At 56.0% G+C, this 18,669-nt stretch overlaps 1 protein-coding gene across 6 annotated transcripts in view; it reads right to left on the bottom strand.

Moving 5' to 3' along the window:
- Positions 1 to 18,669, bottom strand: part of LOC120526409 (transcriptional-regulating factor 1-like) — a 57,587-nt gene that overhangs the window by 20,882 nt on the left and 18,036 nt on the right. For 2 of the 6 annotated variants that reach the window (XM_039749569.1, XM_039749573.1), the window contains exons 2-7: positions 18,460 to 18,529; positions 6,603 to 6,715; positions 3,703 to 5,389; positions 2,599 to 2,645; positions 2,362 to 2,512; positions 1,246 to 1,464 (exon numbers count right to left, since the gene is read on the bottom strand). In XM_039749569.1, the coding sequence (XP_039605503.1) occupies positions 1,246 to 1,464; positions 2,362 to 2,512; positions 2,599 to 2,645; positions 3,703 to 5,232 (1,947 nt within the window). In that variant the 5' untranslated portion in view covers positions 5,233 to 5,389; positions 6,603 to 6,715; positions 18,460 to 18,529. Of the gene's footprint in view, positions 1 to 1,245; positions 1,465 to 2,361; positions 2,513 to 2,598; positions 2,646 to 3,702; positions 5,390 to 6,602; positions 6,719 to 18,459; positions 18,530 to 18,669 lie in introns of all 6 variants that reach the window. The other 4 variants (XM_039749570.1, XM_039749574.1, XM_039749572.1 and 1 more) reach the window with 4 other exon arrangements.

Here is an 18,669-nt window from a genome sequence, read left to right as displayed (position 1 = left end):
TGGAGGGCCAAAGAGTGGCCCAGGGAGTGGGCACTAACAAAAAGCGGCACACCAGACGGCACTGAGCCCCCAAGGGGTCGCGTGTGGCATGCTGTGGGTCATCCACGTGTGCCAGCAGCGCCAAATGTCACTAAACAAGGCCTGTCCCAGAGAAGGTCCACGAGATGAATGCTGTCAACTCAACCTGCAGGGGGCGTCACACACCCTGGGCTGCCTGGGGGTCTCCGCCTGTAGATCTGCTGATTCAGGTCCGCCTTCAGCCACCAACACAACCAGAAAGTGCAGCCCGCTGGTGACAAGGGACTCCGCCATTGGGAAGTCCTTGTGCTCTTTTAACGTTTCAGCCCCACCATCAGGGGGCTCTCCTGGTGAGGCCTTTAAATGGAGGCCAGCTGGCACTGGCACAGCTGATACAGCTTTCAGATGTCCTCCCAAACCCTAACCTGCAGAAGTGCCACTAAAGGACGGGCATCAAAAGGACCAGAAGAAGTTTCTGCTAAGGGAGTGGGCATGGGAGTCAAAACTGAAATCCAAATACTGAAGGCCAAGGTGCCAACCAGCATCAAAGTCTAAACTGCACCACCTCAACACTTGGGCATCACGATTAGCAGGCTGCCATTAATAGGTGGGGATGATGACATGACTGGCAAAGGGCTTAGCAACAAAGAACAAAGTCAGCGACAAGATGCAAACGTCATTAACTTTAACCCTTTCATAACCAAAGAAATGACAAAAAAAAAAAACCAACCAAGCTCACTAACAACGTAAAGACCGCAAAGTCACCAGGCTGCCATGGACTGCCACCCTGACCAGGGCTTGAAGATTTCATGTCACAATTGGTAAACCAGGGACAGACAGATCTGATTGGGCACAAAGCTGGCATCAACCCCCAGTTGGGGCACTCTCTCACCAAAGACCACATTAATAGAGCCACAATGTCGCCCTGTCATGCCCGTCTTTGGGACGCCTTACCCAGCAGCACTGTAAACCTTAAATTACCAAACGTGACCGATCCATCTGACTGGACACGGTGACAAGTTCAAAGGCCACCAAACGGCCGAAGTGGGCAGTTGTTAAAAGACAATCAGGGGCCAGTGGTGCCACATGTTAAGACCTGAGGCCAGCATGGCCACATTTCACTCAACAAAGCCTCCGATGAACAGATGTGCCAAGATGCCATTTTAAGGAGACCCTGAAATGGCCACCGAGGGCAGAAGAGAACCAAAGAGGCAGAGCAACACTCACGGAGCAGCCGTGTGGGGGCCCTAGCGGCCGCTGGCATGGTGGTCCTGGAGGGGCCGGCAGCTGGGCAGACCTGTCAACATGATCGGCAGCAAGCTGATTGGCATCAGTGGGCTGGCGGAGCATAGCAGCTGCAGGGAGAAGCTTTACGGGAACAGAGACAGGCATGACGATGGGCAGATGGGCATCCACCTCTTTGGGCAGCTGCTTGTCCCCGTCTTCCTGCACACAGACAACGACACGAGGTGTTAAAACAAGAGTGAAGGGCACAGAAGGAGCAGCAGGTGGCAAAGCAAAAAGAAGGAGGAAGAAGAGGTGCCAAGGGAGGTCCACTGGGTCAACTGCAGGCCCAGGGCAACCTGCGGTGGAAGAAAAGCCTGAGGCCAGGCACACAGTTGACACCTGGGGTGGAGGTGGCCCACCGTGGCACACACACCTGTTTGAGGCAGTCGCTGTGACTCATTTGTGCCATCTGAGACTTGACCTGCAGAGAACGTGGGGAAGGTGCTGGGAGCTTGAAGACCACCCGATAAATGGTAGGGGGGCCTGGCAGTCCAACACTGGCATTACTATCTGCTTCCTGAGTGCCTCGCTCCTCCTCTTCTCGTACTGTGGATTTAGAAACGGGCATCAGCATATGCAGGAAGGAAATGGGCACTGGTGCAATCTCATCTGGCAGCTGTGCCAGTGCAACTCAGAGCCCTTACTTCATCGCTGCTGTAGTGTGTGGGTCTGGCTCCTGAAACTATCAACTTTGCCAGCACCCATTAGAAATTCCACCCTGGCACGTTCTCTTTGCGACAGTCTGACATTTTTGTGGCAACTTTTTAAAACTGTCATGATGGCATCAACACCTCACCACTACTCTCTGTCTGTCTTGGCACGGCTGTGGCCAACTTGTTTATTGTTGCTGTACTTGCTGCTGGTCATGTGATGTGCCCATATGCCAGCAGCATCAAACCCAGCTTGGGGTGCCACTTTGGCCGATGAGCTAAGAACTGCAAGTCCACATGAACGGTGCCCCCTTGGGAAGAGAAAGTGAGAAGCAAGCAGGGGCAGCCATGGGCAGGGAATTCTGGGAGTAGAGACCCCCTCCCCACACCCCCCAACCACTCTTACCGGTTTGAGGCTGGGCGATGCCCTCATCCCGCCGTGAGACCTCATGTGCCCATTGAGGGCTGGCAGGCTCTTAAACTCTTTGAAGCAGATGGCACATACCAGCTTGCTCTTCACTTCAGTTCTGTCCAGGAAGGTTGGGCTGGCCAGGGTGCTGTGCAGACACACACACACGAAAATCAGAGGGGCAGAGTGACCGGCGGGCACTAAGGAGCCGTCACCCGATGAGCCGTCACTTACCTGTCATCTGGGGATGTCGCTTCGGGCTTCATGTCATTTAACATCACCTGTGGGGTAAACAATGGTTGAGCTCACCACAAATCACTAAGGTGCCACCTTCACCAGCCCCTAGAGGTGTATACACTACTCTCGGTCATGCCAGGCTAGACCTGTGGGAGGTGGTGTGGCAGACAGCACAGCCTTCAGGGTTTGCCACTGTCCACAACTGCGCTGGTGAAATTGGAGGGCCAACTCATTTCGGGGGAAATTCCTAGGACCCTCCTGTCTCAGGCTGACCACCTCTTGTGGTGACCAGTGACCTCATGACATCCTTCACCCCAACCCACTTTAACACCCCCCAAGGGGTCCCCTGTGCCCATCCTCACAAATGCACTTACTGACAGCCCACCCATGAAGAGAAGATAAAACACATCTGTGGCACAGGCCTGTGCCCTCTTTGATGCCAGTCATGTGAACATCCAGGGCCATGAACTACAAGGCGCATCAGGGCATTTGCACTGTCTCACAGGCCCTGGCATTAATGGGTGCCCGCCCATCACAGATGTGCCACACTTGAAACAGGGGCAAGTCTTTGGGTGACCTGAGGAAAGCAGCAAACTCAGTTTGGTGACTTGAGTGGTGCATTCGCCAGTTCAGTGACCACCAGGAGGTTCCACCTATCACTCTTGAGGGGTCCTGGCCGGCCCAGTTAAGGCTCATTGGCAGGAAAGCGGATTATGCAGAGAAAATCAGGAGATCCTGCAAACTGAGCCAGGAACTGAAGTCGTGGTGGAGGAACTTGGACCCCACAAAGCCAACACCTTGTCATCAGGAGAGGGTGCCACCCGAGTGACGAGGGTCTTTATTTTTGAAACTCATTTCTGGATAATGCAGAGCCAATGGAAAATCCCAGAGGGTGGGGATTGGGATGCAGCTGGACCCCGGAATTTCTCTCATAAGTCAAGGGTGGCACACTGGCACACCACCTTACTGCGCATTGGCATTTCTGAGGAGGATGGACATGGACAAGATGGCACATCCACCCACTGTGTGCACCCACTTATTCTAAGCCACACCTGAATCGACATCACGTGTCACCTCCCGCCCGCTCGGCCCCTGACGTACCTGTGACCACAAAGTGCCAGCTGGTGGCTGCTGCTGCTGCTGCGGCTGCTGCTCCTCTTGAATTTCAGACTTGATGCTCACCAGCTGGACTGTGGGCAGCATCTCGCCCAGGGCCCTCTGCCCGGTCTGGCTGGGCGCGCTCATTGAAGGATGTGTGCCCTTCTGGTTAACGCTGCTGTCCCTCACCTCAGAGACCACGGTGGCACAGCTGGACTCGGCCTGGAAGTGCTTGGTGGGCGAGTGCAGCTCCTCCTGGACGGGCGTCTGCTGTGCCTGCTGCTGTGCCTGCTGCAGATGGACGCTCTGCTGGTAGACGTGGCAGTACTGCGGGGGCTGCTCCTGGTAGAAGTACTGTGACTGCGCAGGGGACATCTGGACGTGTTGCCCGACGTGGCCCTGCTCCTGAGGGCCGTAGGCCTGCCCGGCCTGCCCGACGCCTTTGCGGCTTTGGTGGAAGGGCACCGCCGGGGTGGGCGCGTGCATCTGCTGCTGCTGCAGCTGGAGGAGGTTGGCCTGCTGCTGGTAGTAGGCGTGGCGTTGCTGCTGCTGCTGCTGCAGCTGCTGCAGCAGGGCGTGGCCGGACAGGGTGGTCTGCTGCTGCTGCTGCTGCTGCTGTGCCGTGGTGGTCTGCGTCTGCTGCAGGTAGAACTGCTGCTGGCTCTGCTGCTGTGCCTGCTGTGCCTGCTGCGCCTGCTGTGCCTGCTGCGCCTGCTGCTGTAAGATCTGCTGCTGCCGCTGCTGCAGGACGTGCTGGAGCTGCTGGAGCTGCGCTGCCCTCTGCTGGTGCTGCTGTTGCTGCTGCTGCTGCTGCTGGTACTCGTAGTACAGCTGCTGATGAGGGTGAGGATGATGATGATGATGAGGGTGACGATGATGATGATGCTGCAGCTCGTGCATCGCCTGCGCCTTGGCCTGCCCGTCGTCAAAGGGCTGCTGCTGCTGGAACTTGAGCTGTGACGGCGCCGACTCGAGGACTTGCGGCTTCTGAGAGAGCAGCTGCCGGAGGGCGCTGTCCGTGGTGGCGTCGGCCAGGGAGGTGCCCAGGGGCTGAGCGTGAGCCAGTAAGCCCCCGCCGCCGGCGCCCTGGTGGATCCGAAGGTTCTGGCTGGCAAACACCTGCGTGAAGGAGTCGAGCTTCTGCACCGCGGGGTCCAGTTTAGCCGGCCCCTCTGCCTGCTGCGTGCAGCTGTACTGGTAGGGGGCGCCCTCTGCGGCGGGCAGCGCCTCGCCCTGGCCGGAGGCGGCCCACATCACGCCGGCATTGCCCAGACTGTTCCGAAGGTGGTTGCCCGCGCTGGGCCACGAGCCGCCGGTTTTGGTGGTCTCTATCAGTTCTGGGTAATTCTTCCCCGTGTCATGGGGAAACGCAGAGGACACCGGGGAGGCCTGGGGGGTCTCCATGACAGTCGAGCCATAGCTGTGGTTCAGGCCCCCGGCCCCGGCCGCCACCGAGGTGGGTGGCAGCTGGTAATAGCTGCTCTCTGTGCAGTTCACTACGTGATTGGCCTTGTAGAGTGACTGGTCCCCCATGCCAATCTCAACAAATGCCGCCTCGTGCCACTCACAGCCAACGGCAAGTGCACTCTGCGTCGTCCTGCTCCTGTCCTGCGCCACGCGGAGGCCTCACATCTTCTGCGCTCCTGCAGACCCACAGCTGAATGGCACGAGTGGCAAAGCAGAAATCCACCTGCAGCCAAAAGAGAAGAAGAGAAAAGGCCTTAGAGGGCACGTGGGCACCCGTGCCATCCGAGGACTCACCTGGGCATCATCCCAGGAAGACTTTATTTGAACAGTATGATTGTTAAGGCGCTATATTATATACTGTGAGTAGCCACACACACACACACACAGCCCGCCTCAGTTCTCGTTTCTCGAACACAAATGGCTGACAGGACTCCATCGCCGCACTTCAGCAATAAATATGGCGTCCCACTCAGACCACCGCTGTTGTCACGCCGATGACTGCCAGCTCTACTCTCCGTTTAGGCCGAGTGACGTTTTGTGGACGAGGACGACTTCTCTTTGAATGCACACAAATGGGGGCGACGAGGAGACCCCCAGCATGCTTGAAAGCGCACGTCACTAATTCCGATACTACGGAGGACTGAACTCCCGGTAGGATCGAGTACCACAAGGCGTCGCCCACCGCATGTTCAGCTCGTTCTTCGCTCGGCTGCCAGTCCATCCCCTTAACAGGACGCCTGTCCTCGGGTCCCCGCACTGGCTCCCGGTTCGGTTTTGGGCATTTTGACACAAAATGGCGGAGGGAGGCCCTGCTTACTCGTCATCACCCACCCAGCTGAGTGCCCGCCGAGATCTGCTTCAGACTGCGAGGGTTCATGGAGGGTCCTGACGCTCTGCCTGCTTACATGTGAGGCACCCCCTTCGGTCTGAGGCTGAAGACCCCCGGCTAGAGCCAGCTGCGCTCACCGCCTCACTGTCGATGAACCGTCACTAAGCCTCCGCGACTCTCGTCATCCTGATGTGACACTTGGGGACAGGGCTCTGCTACCTATAGACATGTCACCTGAGATACTGGGAGCACTGGGCTCTCTCACCAGCACAGACGCCACTTTGGAATGACCAGCAGGGGGACTAACGGACGTGTATCGCCGATGTGTCACCGGTGTGTCACCGATGTGTCACCGCTTACGTCGATCTGTTTCCATTTCCCTTCTGACTTATAAAAGTGACACTTGCATTGTACCCGAGATTTGTCACGATGCTCCTGGTGAAAGGCGCTATATAAACACTCTGACTTGAACTGAGAGCACAGAAAGCGCTGCACACGTGTTTAAATGTTTAAGAACGGGGAAGGCGCTCATAATGTACCCCAAATATGCGACCACCAAGGTGCCAGTAGTGGGCACTAAGGCCTGAAGACCCAGCTTGGCACATACCTTTTGAGCCGGCAGCAGTGTGGCCCCTCGTCTCTCGTAGGACATCTCAATCCCAATCCCGCTGAGGTCCTCAGATGTTGAAGCCTGGAATTAGAAAGGATCCGCAGGGGGGTCTGCTGCCAAATCAAAGGACACAGAAAATGAGCAACGTTGGGCTGGCCGTGCCCACCCAAGACCCACCTGGCCAAACGGCCTCCCCCAAGGCTTGTGGCACCACCTGGAGGACCAGCGGGCAACAATGAAAGCAATGACCCCCACGTTTCCCCTATGGCCCCCCACAGTGCCCAGCCCGGGTGTCGGTGCCACACAGACACAAGTCCATTTTGTTCACACTGTGCTCCTTCAGAATAGAAGTCTTTTATTTTGAAGGGGATCGCCCATTGAGATGGGCGCCAAGTCCTGGCAGTGGACATGACACCCCAAGGCTACGGGTTCAGGCCCTCCTGCCAGGGCGCTGTCTCTCAATACAAAGGCCTGCTGCATAAAGATGCCAGCCTGATGCCCACACCCGACAGGCCTCAGACTGGCAGTTCAGAGTGAAGTAAAAACAAGGCCATGAGACCCCCAGACAACGTGACTGTCTGTCACCAAAGCCAAAATCGGCTGCCATGCCCCCTGGGACTCTGACCACATGGCAGCTCTTTTGCCCGGCCACTGAGTGCTTCGCTGTGTAAAAGTCACCACTGCGACTTGGCTGAGTGAGTGGGTCTGTGCCGGGGTGGGCTTGTGCTTTATATAGCGCCTTTCATGTCCGCTGCGCTGCCTTTCTTAACGGTGGTCTGGTTACGTTGTGTGTCCTATAATCTAATATATAGCGCCTTTCAAGTCCCCCCTTCATGAGGCCACTGGGTGTCACATCTGCTCTTTTTCATTTTCTCTAATCCCCTCAGCGGCCCCCTGATGAGTCATCAAGTGGCGGCCGGCGGGCTCTCGCATTGAGTCACTTCTGACTGCGCCTTTCCTCAAACTGTGAAGACACTAAAAATAAGTCAAAGTGAAAGCGCCGAGCGTTTCTGCTGATGTTGCCCACCAGACGCTTTCTCTTCAGTTACCGTCAAACGGCGCGGCGAGGCTTCGGCTCCTTGCAATTTGGCGCGGGGGCTCGGGGTGGTGACGCGACTGGCTCAAAGGGTGATGGTGACCAAGAGCAGCAGAGGCCTGATGCCAAGGTGGCACCCGGGAGTCAGATCAGAGATTGAATGGCCATAAACAGCGGGGCCCCCCGATGCCGCTCTCTGAAAGCACTGAGGCCCCTAGAGGTCAAATTCCAACAGACCCTGGCGAGCCTGTGGTTCAAACTGCAGAAAAAGAGAAATAAGCATGCCAGCCCCTGTAAGAACTTTAAGGTGGGCAACAGGAAAACAGGAGCCATGAAAAATCAAACAAAACACGTCAACTTAGTGGGCCAGATATGATTACAACGGTGCCACCTAAATCACCAGCTCTGTCCTCTAACACAAGGGGGCGCTGTCTTTACTGGAGCGGCAGAGGTCCCTGAGGAGAAGCGCAATGCTGCCCACCCCAATGGGTCTGAACTCGTAGGGCACCCGGGAGGCGGACGTTGGCATCTGACTGACGTGGTAGACGTGGCCATTCTGGGGGGCCGCCTGCAGCCCAGCACCCTCACCAAGGCCCCTCATGAGCTCAAAACCCGAAAGGTGAATGGAAGAAACGAAGACGGGAGAAGACTCGACGGGCAAAGGTCTGTGCCCGATCCGCGGCCTCGGACCAGGAAGGCCACCGCTGCTGACCTCATGGCGTCAGATGTCACACCTCAGTACACCTGGTGACAAGGAGTCGAGTTGTGACAAAAGGAGTAATAAAATGACCAAGAAATCGATGACGTGAAGTCACCAGGTAAGTTTCAAAATCCAAAAGTGACATCAGAGGTAAATTACTGAGACCCTCGCACTGGCGAGAAAAACACGGAAAATAAATAAATAAATAACAACACAACCCTCCCAGAAATCATTATGGAGACATCTGATGACAGCAACTGGCAGACCTCAGCACGGGCACTCCAGGTGACTGGCATGATTAAAATCATAGGCCTGACCACCTACAATGACAAGACCTGCCAACTCAGAGGTGCCAGGGGACAATCTGACCAACGAGCTGGCGAGAGACTTGAGGAAGGAGAACGGAGCGCGCACTGATTTGGGGCCTCATCACATCCTGGCATGGCACCTGCTCAGCCCCGGGCGGCGGGCACAACACATGTGGCATCAGACACAGCTGCTGCTACCTCTCATGCCAGTCACTGCCCAGTCAGCTCCAACTAGGTGGCACATGCTGGGCACATTCTCGCAGCGTAAGCTGCTTTCCTTCATCGGCCGAGGGCTAACTCTGCGTTTGGTGCCACCATCTTCATCGTCACCACTAGACGGCGTCACAAAGGAGCACAATGTTGATCTAAACTGATGTCATTACAATGCCCAAAATCAAAGTCTCCCTCCAAATGACAATAAAACACACGAGAACAAATAAAAAGACCCTCGAGCACGACATCTTCACAGCATGTCCTCTTTGGTCTGAGCCGAGGGGGGCAACAAGGCATTCTGGGAACACACGGTGACGCGCAGGTGCATGGCTCTCTGACCCTTACTGTAGTGTGACAGTGACATTCAGAATTTCTGGCCACCGGGCTCAAGTAGAAAATGAAACCAATTCTGGCCTGATGTCAGAAGGACAACTGGGTGGTGCCAGGGTGCCAACCAACATCAAGAAAGCTGATGGCTGCTGCTCAGATGCCAATCTGTAAAATCGACTTGAGGTGGTGGCACCTGTCAAATCGACAATTTAAGTCTTAAAAAATAAACAACGATGGAAAACGTGGCACCAAGAAAAAAAACGGGCAAACCTCAAGATCCCCTTCAGATCACAAGCACAAGAGGGCTAAAGGCCAACGGCCCGCCACTGTCACACAAGGCACGTATGTCACACACCTCTGTCAGCCAGGGTGGCGTACGACCGAGTGTCAAGTCTCCGTGGTCACCAGGTCACCTGTATGTCACACGTGTGTCACGTGGCCACCACTTTCACTGCTGAAAATAAGGTGGACAACTGGAGATGGCAGGCTTCTCCCTGTGCCCACTCAGACTGGACCCTCCTAAAATGGAGTGTTAAAGCAATGGGGTCACCCCTGGCACAGCAGAGGCGGACCTTCCCAGGTACTTCCAGTGATTGCCACCCGGTCACATCTGGTCACATCTGGTCACAGGTTCAAGTCTCAAATTCAAATCCCAACCCGATAAGCCCCCCAGGGTGTGTCTGTGGACCCTTACTCGCCGTTTTCTGTTTATGACTTCGATTTCTAACATTAGAGGAACAGCTGACATGGGCAACTCGAAAAAACGAGGGCAACGTGGGAGGTGGGCAAGAGAACGAGAAGCGCGAGGTGGGAGACCCCGGGATGCCAGCTCAGGCTGTAAAGAGAAATGGGGACTGTAGGTGGCGCTAGGGAGAGCACATCTGGTCACCGCACCAGCAAAACGAGTCCAAGTGCATGATGGGAGCAAAGGGTAGGGATCAACGAGACCACCGGGACACAGAGCGGCAGTAAGGGCGGGACTTGGGTGGCCCTCACATCTCACACCTGGCGTGAGCGGTGGCAGGGGACACCTAGTGGGGACAAAGGGAAGTGCATCAAGACGGAAACACAGAGACTTGTGGGAACCTTCGAGGAGGACACGCCCACTGAGTGGCCTTACACTCCTCCTCACGATGGCTGCTGATGCCACCGGACGCGCATGTCTTTAACGTGACGGCTGTCATCTTGGGACATCGTCAGCTTGACCCCAACGCTGACACGCAGACCTGGACGTTCAGACCTCACAGTCCAGCGATCTGCGGCAAAGATGGCAGAGATCATGAGCTGGCGTATCTGCACTGGCATTGTGGCCGTCCCACCACAGCACATCCCAATGTACAAATCCTACGTGGACGCGCCTCAGACTCCGCCCTGACGCAACCATACATGGAATATGCTAATGAGCCTCATACATATTCAGTCACGGTGCTGCAGAACGTCCCACCTGATGCGTCGAGACCCCGTCACCCGCATCTGAGCTCCACAACCTCCTCTGTGCTCTGAGGGTCCGGGAAAGGCGTGAGGTGCCAGCATCTGAGCGGGTAGCCACTGTCACCTGGTGACTAGTGCGGGTCACATGAAACACTGAGGGCTCAGCCAGTCACCCCACCAACAAGTCACATCTGTCACGGGCCGACCAGGCCATGAGCTTCAGCACTCGGTGGTCCCATTTTGTGTGGCCCACCACTTGCTGCTCCGCTTAACATTAAAGGCACTGACAGCTGACCAGGTAACTGGCCTTCCATGACAGTGCCACATGCAACGTCACGGAGTGCCACTGCCAATGTCTGTCTAAGGAGATGGCAGGACTTCCACATCCTTGAGGGTCAGGCTGGCCAAAGACCAACAGAGGTCACCAACTGTGACAGGCTGCCACGTCACCCGAGCCGGACCACCATGATCCTCACAAGACAAGTGGATGGAGAGACCAAATGACTTGCCAAGAGTGGCACCCGAAGCCTGAGATGGGTATTATGGTGCCCCACACAGGCTATACGCCAACTGACCACCTCATGAGTGTGCGTCGCCTCTGCCAGCGCCTTCAGGGCTCACTGCTACCCGCTGGTTCTTCTTTCACGCCACCCCATTCCAGCAACCCCCACGGCATGACGAGCTGGCACAAGACCTAAAAGTCTCGGGCGGCCTTCCACCCTCCTAGACGCCCACTGCCGGGTGACGCCAGCACGACTCAAGATGGCTCCGTCGGCTGCGCGTTTATCGGCAGCCCCATCTGCCCTTTTATCAGAGAGCTGCCATCTCCACTTACAGTAACGGCTTATCTGCCTTCCGGCGGCTCTCATTAGCGGGGGCGGGCACCACGGGCCTGATTTCTGCTGCGAGGCGCCACACCAACTGCGTGCTAAACTCGCAAAATGAAAACGAGGAAGGATATCCAGAAAAAGGGCCGACTTCTAAGAAAATTCAAGAAGTGACCTCGGTGGCCCTGCTGAGAGACAGCGAAACTGTGCCACGAGGAACTGGCGCCAGCCAGACATCAGCTGCTCCAATGGCACTGGCACCTCCTCACAGAGACCTGTGGCACCCACCTGTGGCACTTGAGAAGGGCTGAGATGGGAAGTCAAGTGACCTGTGGGTGAGGCCTCATGTCGGACAGCAGGCGGTGCCACCAGCTAGCAAGTCCCATCAAGCCGGAGGGGGAGCTCGGTGGGCACTGGCCTCCAGGACAGGCACACGTGATGCACAGAAGCGAGACACACGTGAGCCATCATGGCAGCCTGTCACTTGATGCCAGCTCAGGCCACTGGCACACTGGCAGCTTCCTCAATGAGGTGAAGCCACAGGCGCAGCAGGTACTTGAGGATGCCAGGTGGTCCACACAGAGGTCCCACTCGAGGTCTGTAGAAATGACTGGCCTGGTCCTTCTTATCTATACATCTGGCTGCATTGAGATGCCTCTGAAGCGCCAACTCATGGACCCTGGCCCTGCCATCCTTCATAGGTAAGCTGCAAACATCAAGTGCCTGGAGCATCGGAAAGGCGCTATATAAATGACATGTATTATTATCATTAATTTCAATTAAGGTGGCTTCCGATGGCAATGCCACCTCCATCTTGATGAGGGCATAGGACCGGACCACAGCCTCCAGCAGCATGTTCTCAACGTGTGGGCCCAATTTGTCTGTCATAATCTGGTTGGCACCTCAGTGCCAAGTTGCACCACTGCATAAAAGAGCAGACTGGTGGGCAAACACTGGCAGAGCACAAGGAGAGCCCACTCAGCTGCACCCCAGTCTTGATGAGGCTTCAGCTTGGACCACCCTGGGCACTCATACACTTTGGCAAGTCGAGTTTTTATAAGAGGTGCCCCCACCCTTCATCTGAGCAGCCAAATGATGTCTATTTATGTGCCAGGCATTGCAGCGGCTTTGCCCATTTCAGCCTTGGGCCTCTTCCATGATCAGCCAATGCCCCACCTAAAACCTAAAAGGACCAACACCACTAGAGACCACCACTGGCACAGTGCCCTCCTGCTTGTACCCACTTGTTGATGTGCTCATGGGGCAAGTCTGCTGTCATGCACTCAAACAAGTGCCACTGAGGGGCATATGTGGGCCTGGATGGTGGGGGGCACCCTGTGCCAGCTTGTGATGAGGCGCTCAGGGATCGGGTAATGAGTGGGAAGTGACACCAAACTAAGAAAGAGAGGCAAAGGTGCCAGCTCTTTGGAGGAAGTGTGGCATGGCATGGCATGGTGGGGCACAGCACAACAAAACAGGTGGCACCTCAGGCCATCACCCAGGGGCAGTGAGGCTGAAATTGGACCTTCTCTGCTTTGGCCACAACTAAAGGGTGACAGTGACCCGCTGGGCACACCTGACACCCGACTACGACAGTCCCTAATTCTGGACGGCAGTGCGCCCCCTAGTGGTTTCAGTCACTCTCAGTATATCCCTGTGCCAGGCCTGGGGGGCTGCAGCAGCATGAATTGTGATCAAATTTAAACGTGGTGTCCCAAATTCAAATTCCGCGTGCAGCTTCAGTTTCCTTTTTTCCATAAATAACCTGCCCACTCGGACGTCACCCCATTTAGCCCCCCGGGTCTGTTACTTCTGTTTTACGCAGAAGTGCTTTGTGATTCCAGGACTTCAAGGCAAAGGAGAAGCTGCTGACGGCCTAAAAACACAACGCCAGTTTTCTGCTTTAGTGCCCCCTGCCACCCCCACCAGCAGGCCATGTTGACGTCTCGTGCGGCTGGCACGTCCTCGTTCACATAACCCAAAACAAAAGTGCCACATTCTTTAGTCAGATGTCTCCTGGCACACTGCTCCTGAAGGTGACTCCGAGGGGCTGGCAGTGAGTGGAGGTGCCCCGTGTTGCACTGGCATCCTGTCCAGAGCCGGTCTCTGCCTCACATCTGGTGCCAACCCCATAATAGAAAAGCAGGTTGAGAAAACAGATGAAAGGGGGGAGGGGTCTCACGGGGCATCAGCCACTCGCTCCCTGATGCCACAAGATGAGCCCTCACTGGCATGTCATACCAATTAACCAATCAAACGCTCCGATGGGGAGTCACAAGTTGGCACTCAGTTTTTCAAGCTTTTCAGTTCAGGGGACCCACACAGCAGTGCCTCCTGATCTTTGTGTTCTGTGGTCCTCAGCTTGGGTGGGCACTGTAGACCTGGCAGCCCTGACACTGCCCCCCCTCAAAACTCAAGGCTGTCTGGCTGACACCATTAAAGTAATGGCCGTTTTACGTGACTTTGTTCAGATGAAGTGCCTGACCAGCACCCGGTGCCCCCCACTATCATCTTCCTGACGCTCCTTGGTCTCACGGGTTCAACACGGGGGGCTGACACACAGTCCTGGATGGTGACAGCTGACCCTCCGAAAGCCTACGAGAAGCCTATGGGGGGGGGGCTAGGCCTACCCTGACAGCATCAGCTGGGGGCCAGGAGCCAACCCGGACAGGATGCCAGTCCATCACACACAAGAACACAGGCTGGGCATCACAACCAGAGGATGGTACAAGAAAGCAGCAGGAGAAAGACCGGGGGCAACCAGCCTTCATGGGCTCTGCCCTGCCTGCCAACAGTGTGCCAGCACCAGTCAGCTTCTCCAGCTCAAGCATGACAGGAATGTTAGAGAGCCGACTGTGGCGTCGACGCAAACGTGGGGGAGTCGCTTTTGAAGCCCCCTTCTCAGCCGCGTCCTCCCTCCCTCCCTCCCTCCCTCATCCCGAGTGTTCAAGGACCCTGGAGAAGAAAACAAAATATGGAAAAAGTCAAAACACACCACAGGAGGAGGAGGAGGAGGAGGAGGACGGCCACAACAGGACCAGCGGCCACCAGCGACAACTTAGCCATCAGAACTGGAGCAGCAGGGACAGGTGATGACGGGAAACAAAAGCCCACCAGCCAAAGCCCACCTGCTTTTAAACCAAGAAAGGCGACACCAAGAGACCCTGTAAGGCAAAACAAAGAGTCACGGGGAGGAACGGCTGGCAAGCTCAGGCGCCAAGGAGCATGTGGCACCGGTGGTGGCTTGGGGGGCGCGGCCTAGCAGACGCTACTCAAAAGGGCACAGTGGCACCACTGCAATGAAACAAACTTTAGCAACGGCCTTGGAACAACTTTAATATGGGGCATCGGTGCCCGGGGGGTCATTTCAGTGTGTATGCTGCTGGCAGAGGATCCAAAACACGCTGGGCTGACTGAGAGGATGCCGACTTGGCCAGCGGCAGGATGAAGTGTGCATGGCACCATGCTAGGATTTCTGCATTTGGTGCCTGCGTGATCACCCAGTAGAATGCCATGGCAAGCACAGAAGTAACCAGAAAATGACTTTTTATTAAACGTACCCCCAAACTCTTGAAGTGGGCGAGGCTGTGCCAGTCACAGAATCTAAAATACACCAAGAGTAACAAATGCAAATTGAAAACGATGGTAATGCCAGGGAGCTGCCACACGCCCAGCACTGGCAGGAAATGCCAAAGTACAATGCAGGGCTTGAATGTGAGTGTGTTTTGTAACAACGAGCGGGGGCATTGGGCGATGCCATCACAGAGTGCCCGATTTATCGAGAGCCGCCCTCTCCAGTGACTGAAAAACACAAAACTAAAAAGTCAAACGGAGTTCTTCCAGGAGAACTCGAGAATTCCAGGGGGAATCCGGAAGATTCCACCCCGTGACTCGGGACTGCCAGGTTTGGTCCTGGGACCACCGCAGGTGCAGACTGCGTCACAAACTCCTGGCACTTCAGTGGTCCACACTTTAAGGGCCCGGCCTGTGTGGCGTGACTCGCTTGTTTCTGGAGTTTCTCACCGGAGACCTCAGACTGCGTTTCAGTGCCAGTGTGCCCTCCAAACACACGCCACGTTTGCGCCTGTCACCTTCAACTCTCGTGACCTTTAGACTAGCTTCAAAAACCAAACAGGTGACACAAATGTGACACGCGCAGATTCGCCGCTGCCGTAGACGTGGAAAGGTGACAGGTGACGCCTGTCCAGATCTCCTCTCGTCACCCACCGGTGACACCAGCAGACATTACTGAGACTTTCAACAACACAACATGGCCACCGAATGAGGAGAATGGCAGACTCGTCAACTCTCCGTGACCGCTGGTGTCACTCCAGGCAGGAAAAGACAAAGAGTGAAAAAATACAAAAGAAAAACTGGGCCAGTTGGGAGCGGACCACCGGAAAGCAGAGCAAGAGATCAAAGGAACCACTCGGGAGGTCAAAACGGCGAAAACGTCTTCATCTGCACTCTGGGAGAACAACGAGAAGGTCAGAAACCTCAGGGGCACAAACGGAGAAATCACCGGAAACGAGACGAACGAACATCTAAGAAAGGAAGAAAGGAGCTGAGAAGACAGAGGGGTCCGCTGTGCCCCCCGACACGCAGGTGTATGGAGAGAAATGAAAGACGTGCCACCTCTGAGCCCTGATTAGGCGTCACTTCAGAGGGGACCGCCAGGACACAAAGCCGACCCCAAAGGGCCAACGCCTCTCACTTCGGAATTCGAAGAAAAAAACCTGAAAAGTCAAAGTGACAACGAGTGCGGGTTTAAGGGACGATGGGCCAGTCGCTCCAGCTGGCACAAACTATGAGCTTCACGAAGCCGAGGACCTTCGACAGAACTGCACCTCTGCTGGTTAACAGGGGACAAGGGACAAGGGACAGGGGACCGAGTAGAGGAGAACGGGACCATCAGCGGAGCCCCCCAGGATCACTGAATGCCACTGATCCTGGTGGACTTGTCAACAAAACTAGAGGGATGGCAGACACTGAGGGGGCAGCAGGAGACCCCTCAGAAGTGGGGGGCAGAAACACCTGGAAAATGGAGGGCAGAGGCACAACAGCCATAAATACAAGATGGCAGACACGGAGCCGGAGGGAGCGAGACCTCCGGGGACAGGCCAGTGGGACCCCCACCTGGAGTGGACATAGCAGAGGAGAGCGGCCAGGTGCATCCTGGGACTTGTGAGGGGCCTGCGTGGGGACCTCAGCCAGGCACTTCAAGTCCCCTCCACGAGGACATCAGGGGGACGCGCATTGAAGACTGAAGCCAGAGAGCTGAAGGAGGAGCCTTTGAGAAGACTCTTGACGAGCCACGGGGGTCTGAGGGGTCTCCTCTCGTTTGTCACTAATGGTGTATAAAGCCTTAGATAATCTGATAACCTCTGATCTTCCACTGGTGGTCTACTTGCCACTCCAAGACGCACCTTTGCAATGTGATCACTGGGGGGGACTCTGGCAGCCAGCCCCGTCAGTGCCAAGTGGCACTTTAGAGATGGCAGCTGACTGGGGAAGTGCGGTGTGGTGGCCCAGAGCCATCAGGAAGGCCACTGCGGTTCACTTCCCTTGTCCTTCACGTAGCGAGTGCTTGTGGTTTTCTCACATCGCGTCTCTGAAGAGAGAAGTGGCAGAAATCTAAAAAAAAAAAAGGCTGTGACGTCACCTCCGCTGTTAGGGCCACACTCAGGACCCTCAGTGCGCCTTACGGCCCTCCTAACACGTCTTGGCAGAGCTCGGCACGCGCCGTTCACGTGCAGCACGAGACCCCACATCGTGTGACCCCCCCATCAAGGATGCCATTCACTGCCAGTCTCGCCTGTCCTGGCACAATAAGCCCAAAGGTTTCTGTTCTGTTCCAAAGCCATCCCAGCATGCAGTGCGGGCCCCCGTCCTGGAGGGGACACGGAGCTGCAGCGCTAACCACTGAGCCACTGCAGCAGTAAGGAGAAGAGGGCAGGGCGCTGATGAGGAGGATGGTGGTATATAGCGCCTTTTAGAGTCACGCAGTCCTGCTCTTTGACCAGATGGTGGGCAGATGGAGTCAAACTTCCCACACACACACATCTGAGGGGGCCTGCAGACAACCAGCCCGCCATTTTCTAACTTGTCTGATTATGTAGCATGCAGGGGCGTGGGTGCCAGCCCTCATGCCAATCGAGGACAGGATGCCAGTCCCTCACAGACACCTGCAGATTTCTTCTGGCCATCGGCTTATATTGTGGTGAAGACGCACTTGAGCAGAGAGTGGAGGAGGAAGAAGAGGACACGGCGGGCACCTTTGGTCAGCCCTCACACATCACATCAGCAAACTGGCAGGAAAGGGGGGCCGAGCAGTCACGTGTGAGCCCGAGTGGGCGCTTCATGGTCGGCGGGCTGGGGGTTGCGGTTTTGATACAGTGCATGCTGAGAGTGCCAAGCGCTTCTGGTAAAACGAGAAGTAAGCGAGCCCCCTGTGACAGTCTGTGACTGTATGAGTGGGTGTGTGGGTGGGCCCACCATGACTGGAACACACGAGATGTCTGAGCATGGTGGCTTTAGGCTCCTCCTTAAAGACCACCAGCACCACACTTGCCATTACTTGGGGCCTTAAAAGTGACACGCCACATCCTGGAGAGGGACACACGAGTGATGTCACTCTGACACAGGGAGTGTGACACATGCCAGCTGGTTGGCCATGCCGTGTGCCTGACCACTGGCCTCACTGAAATCAGATCGATGGATGCTGTGGTGATGCAACTGGGAATATGAGGGGTACGAGACTGGCGAACACACGAAGGAGCAGGGCGCTGGTCTGGGGCAGCCTGAAGACCCCGCGAGGTCACACCCAGTGCGGCCAGGACATACTGTGACTTGAAGTGGTGGGCGGCTCGCAGGCCCCCTGACTGGTACACGGACTCGGCCCCCCTGTAATTCCCACTCTGGCGCCACTTCCACCCCTGCATTCTCCACTGTCCACTTCAAAGCGCACACCAGCGCAGCACGCCAAGGTGCCAGTCCCGGTGCTACTCACCGCCTTCCACCTAATCCTGCCAGTCCTGAGGCCCACCGCTCATCTCTGAATTCAAACAGCAGCAGAACAGCTGAAAGAAAAAGAAAAAAGAGAAGAACGTCAAAGTGAGGAAGAGGAGAGGCACAGGACGAGGGGCCGGGGGGACGTCTCCAGACAAGGCAGCTCCAGGGCATCTTATTGAAGAACGTCACACAGACTGGTGGGCTGGCT

The sequence above is a fragment of the Polypterus senegalus genome, chromosome 3, assembly GCF_016835505.1.
Source record: "Polypterus senegalus isolate Bchr_013 chromosome 3, ASM1683550v1, whole genome shotgun sequence".
Taxonomy (NCBI): domain Eukaryota; kingdom Metazoa; phylum Chordata; class Cladistia; order Polypteriformes; family Polypteridae; genus Polypterus; species Polypterus senegalus.
This window is presented reverse-complemented; position numbering and strand designations above follow the sequence as displayed.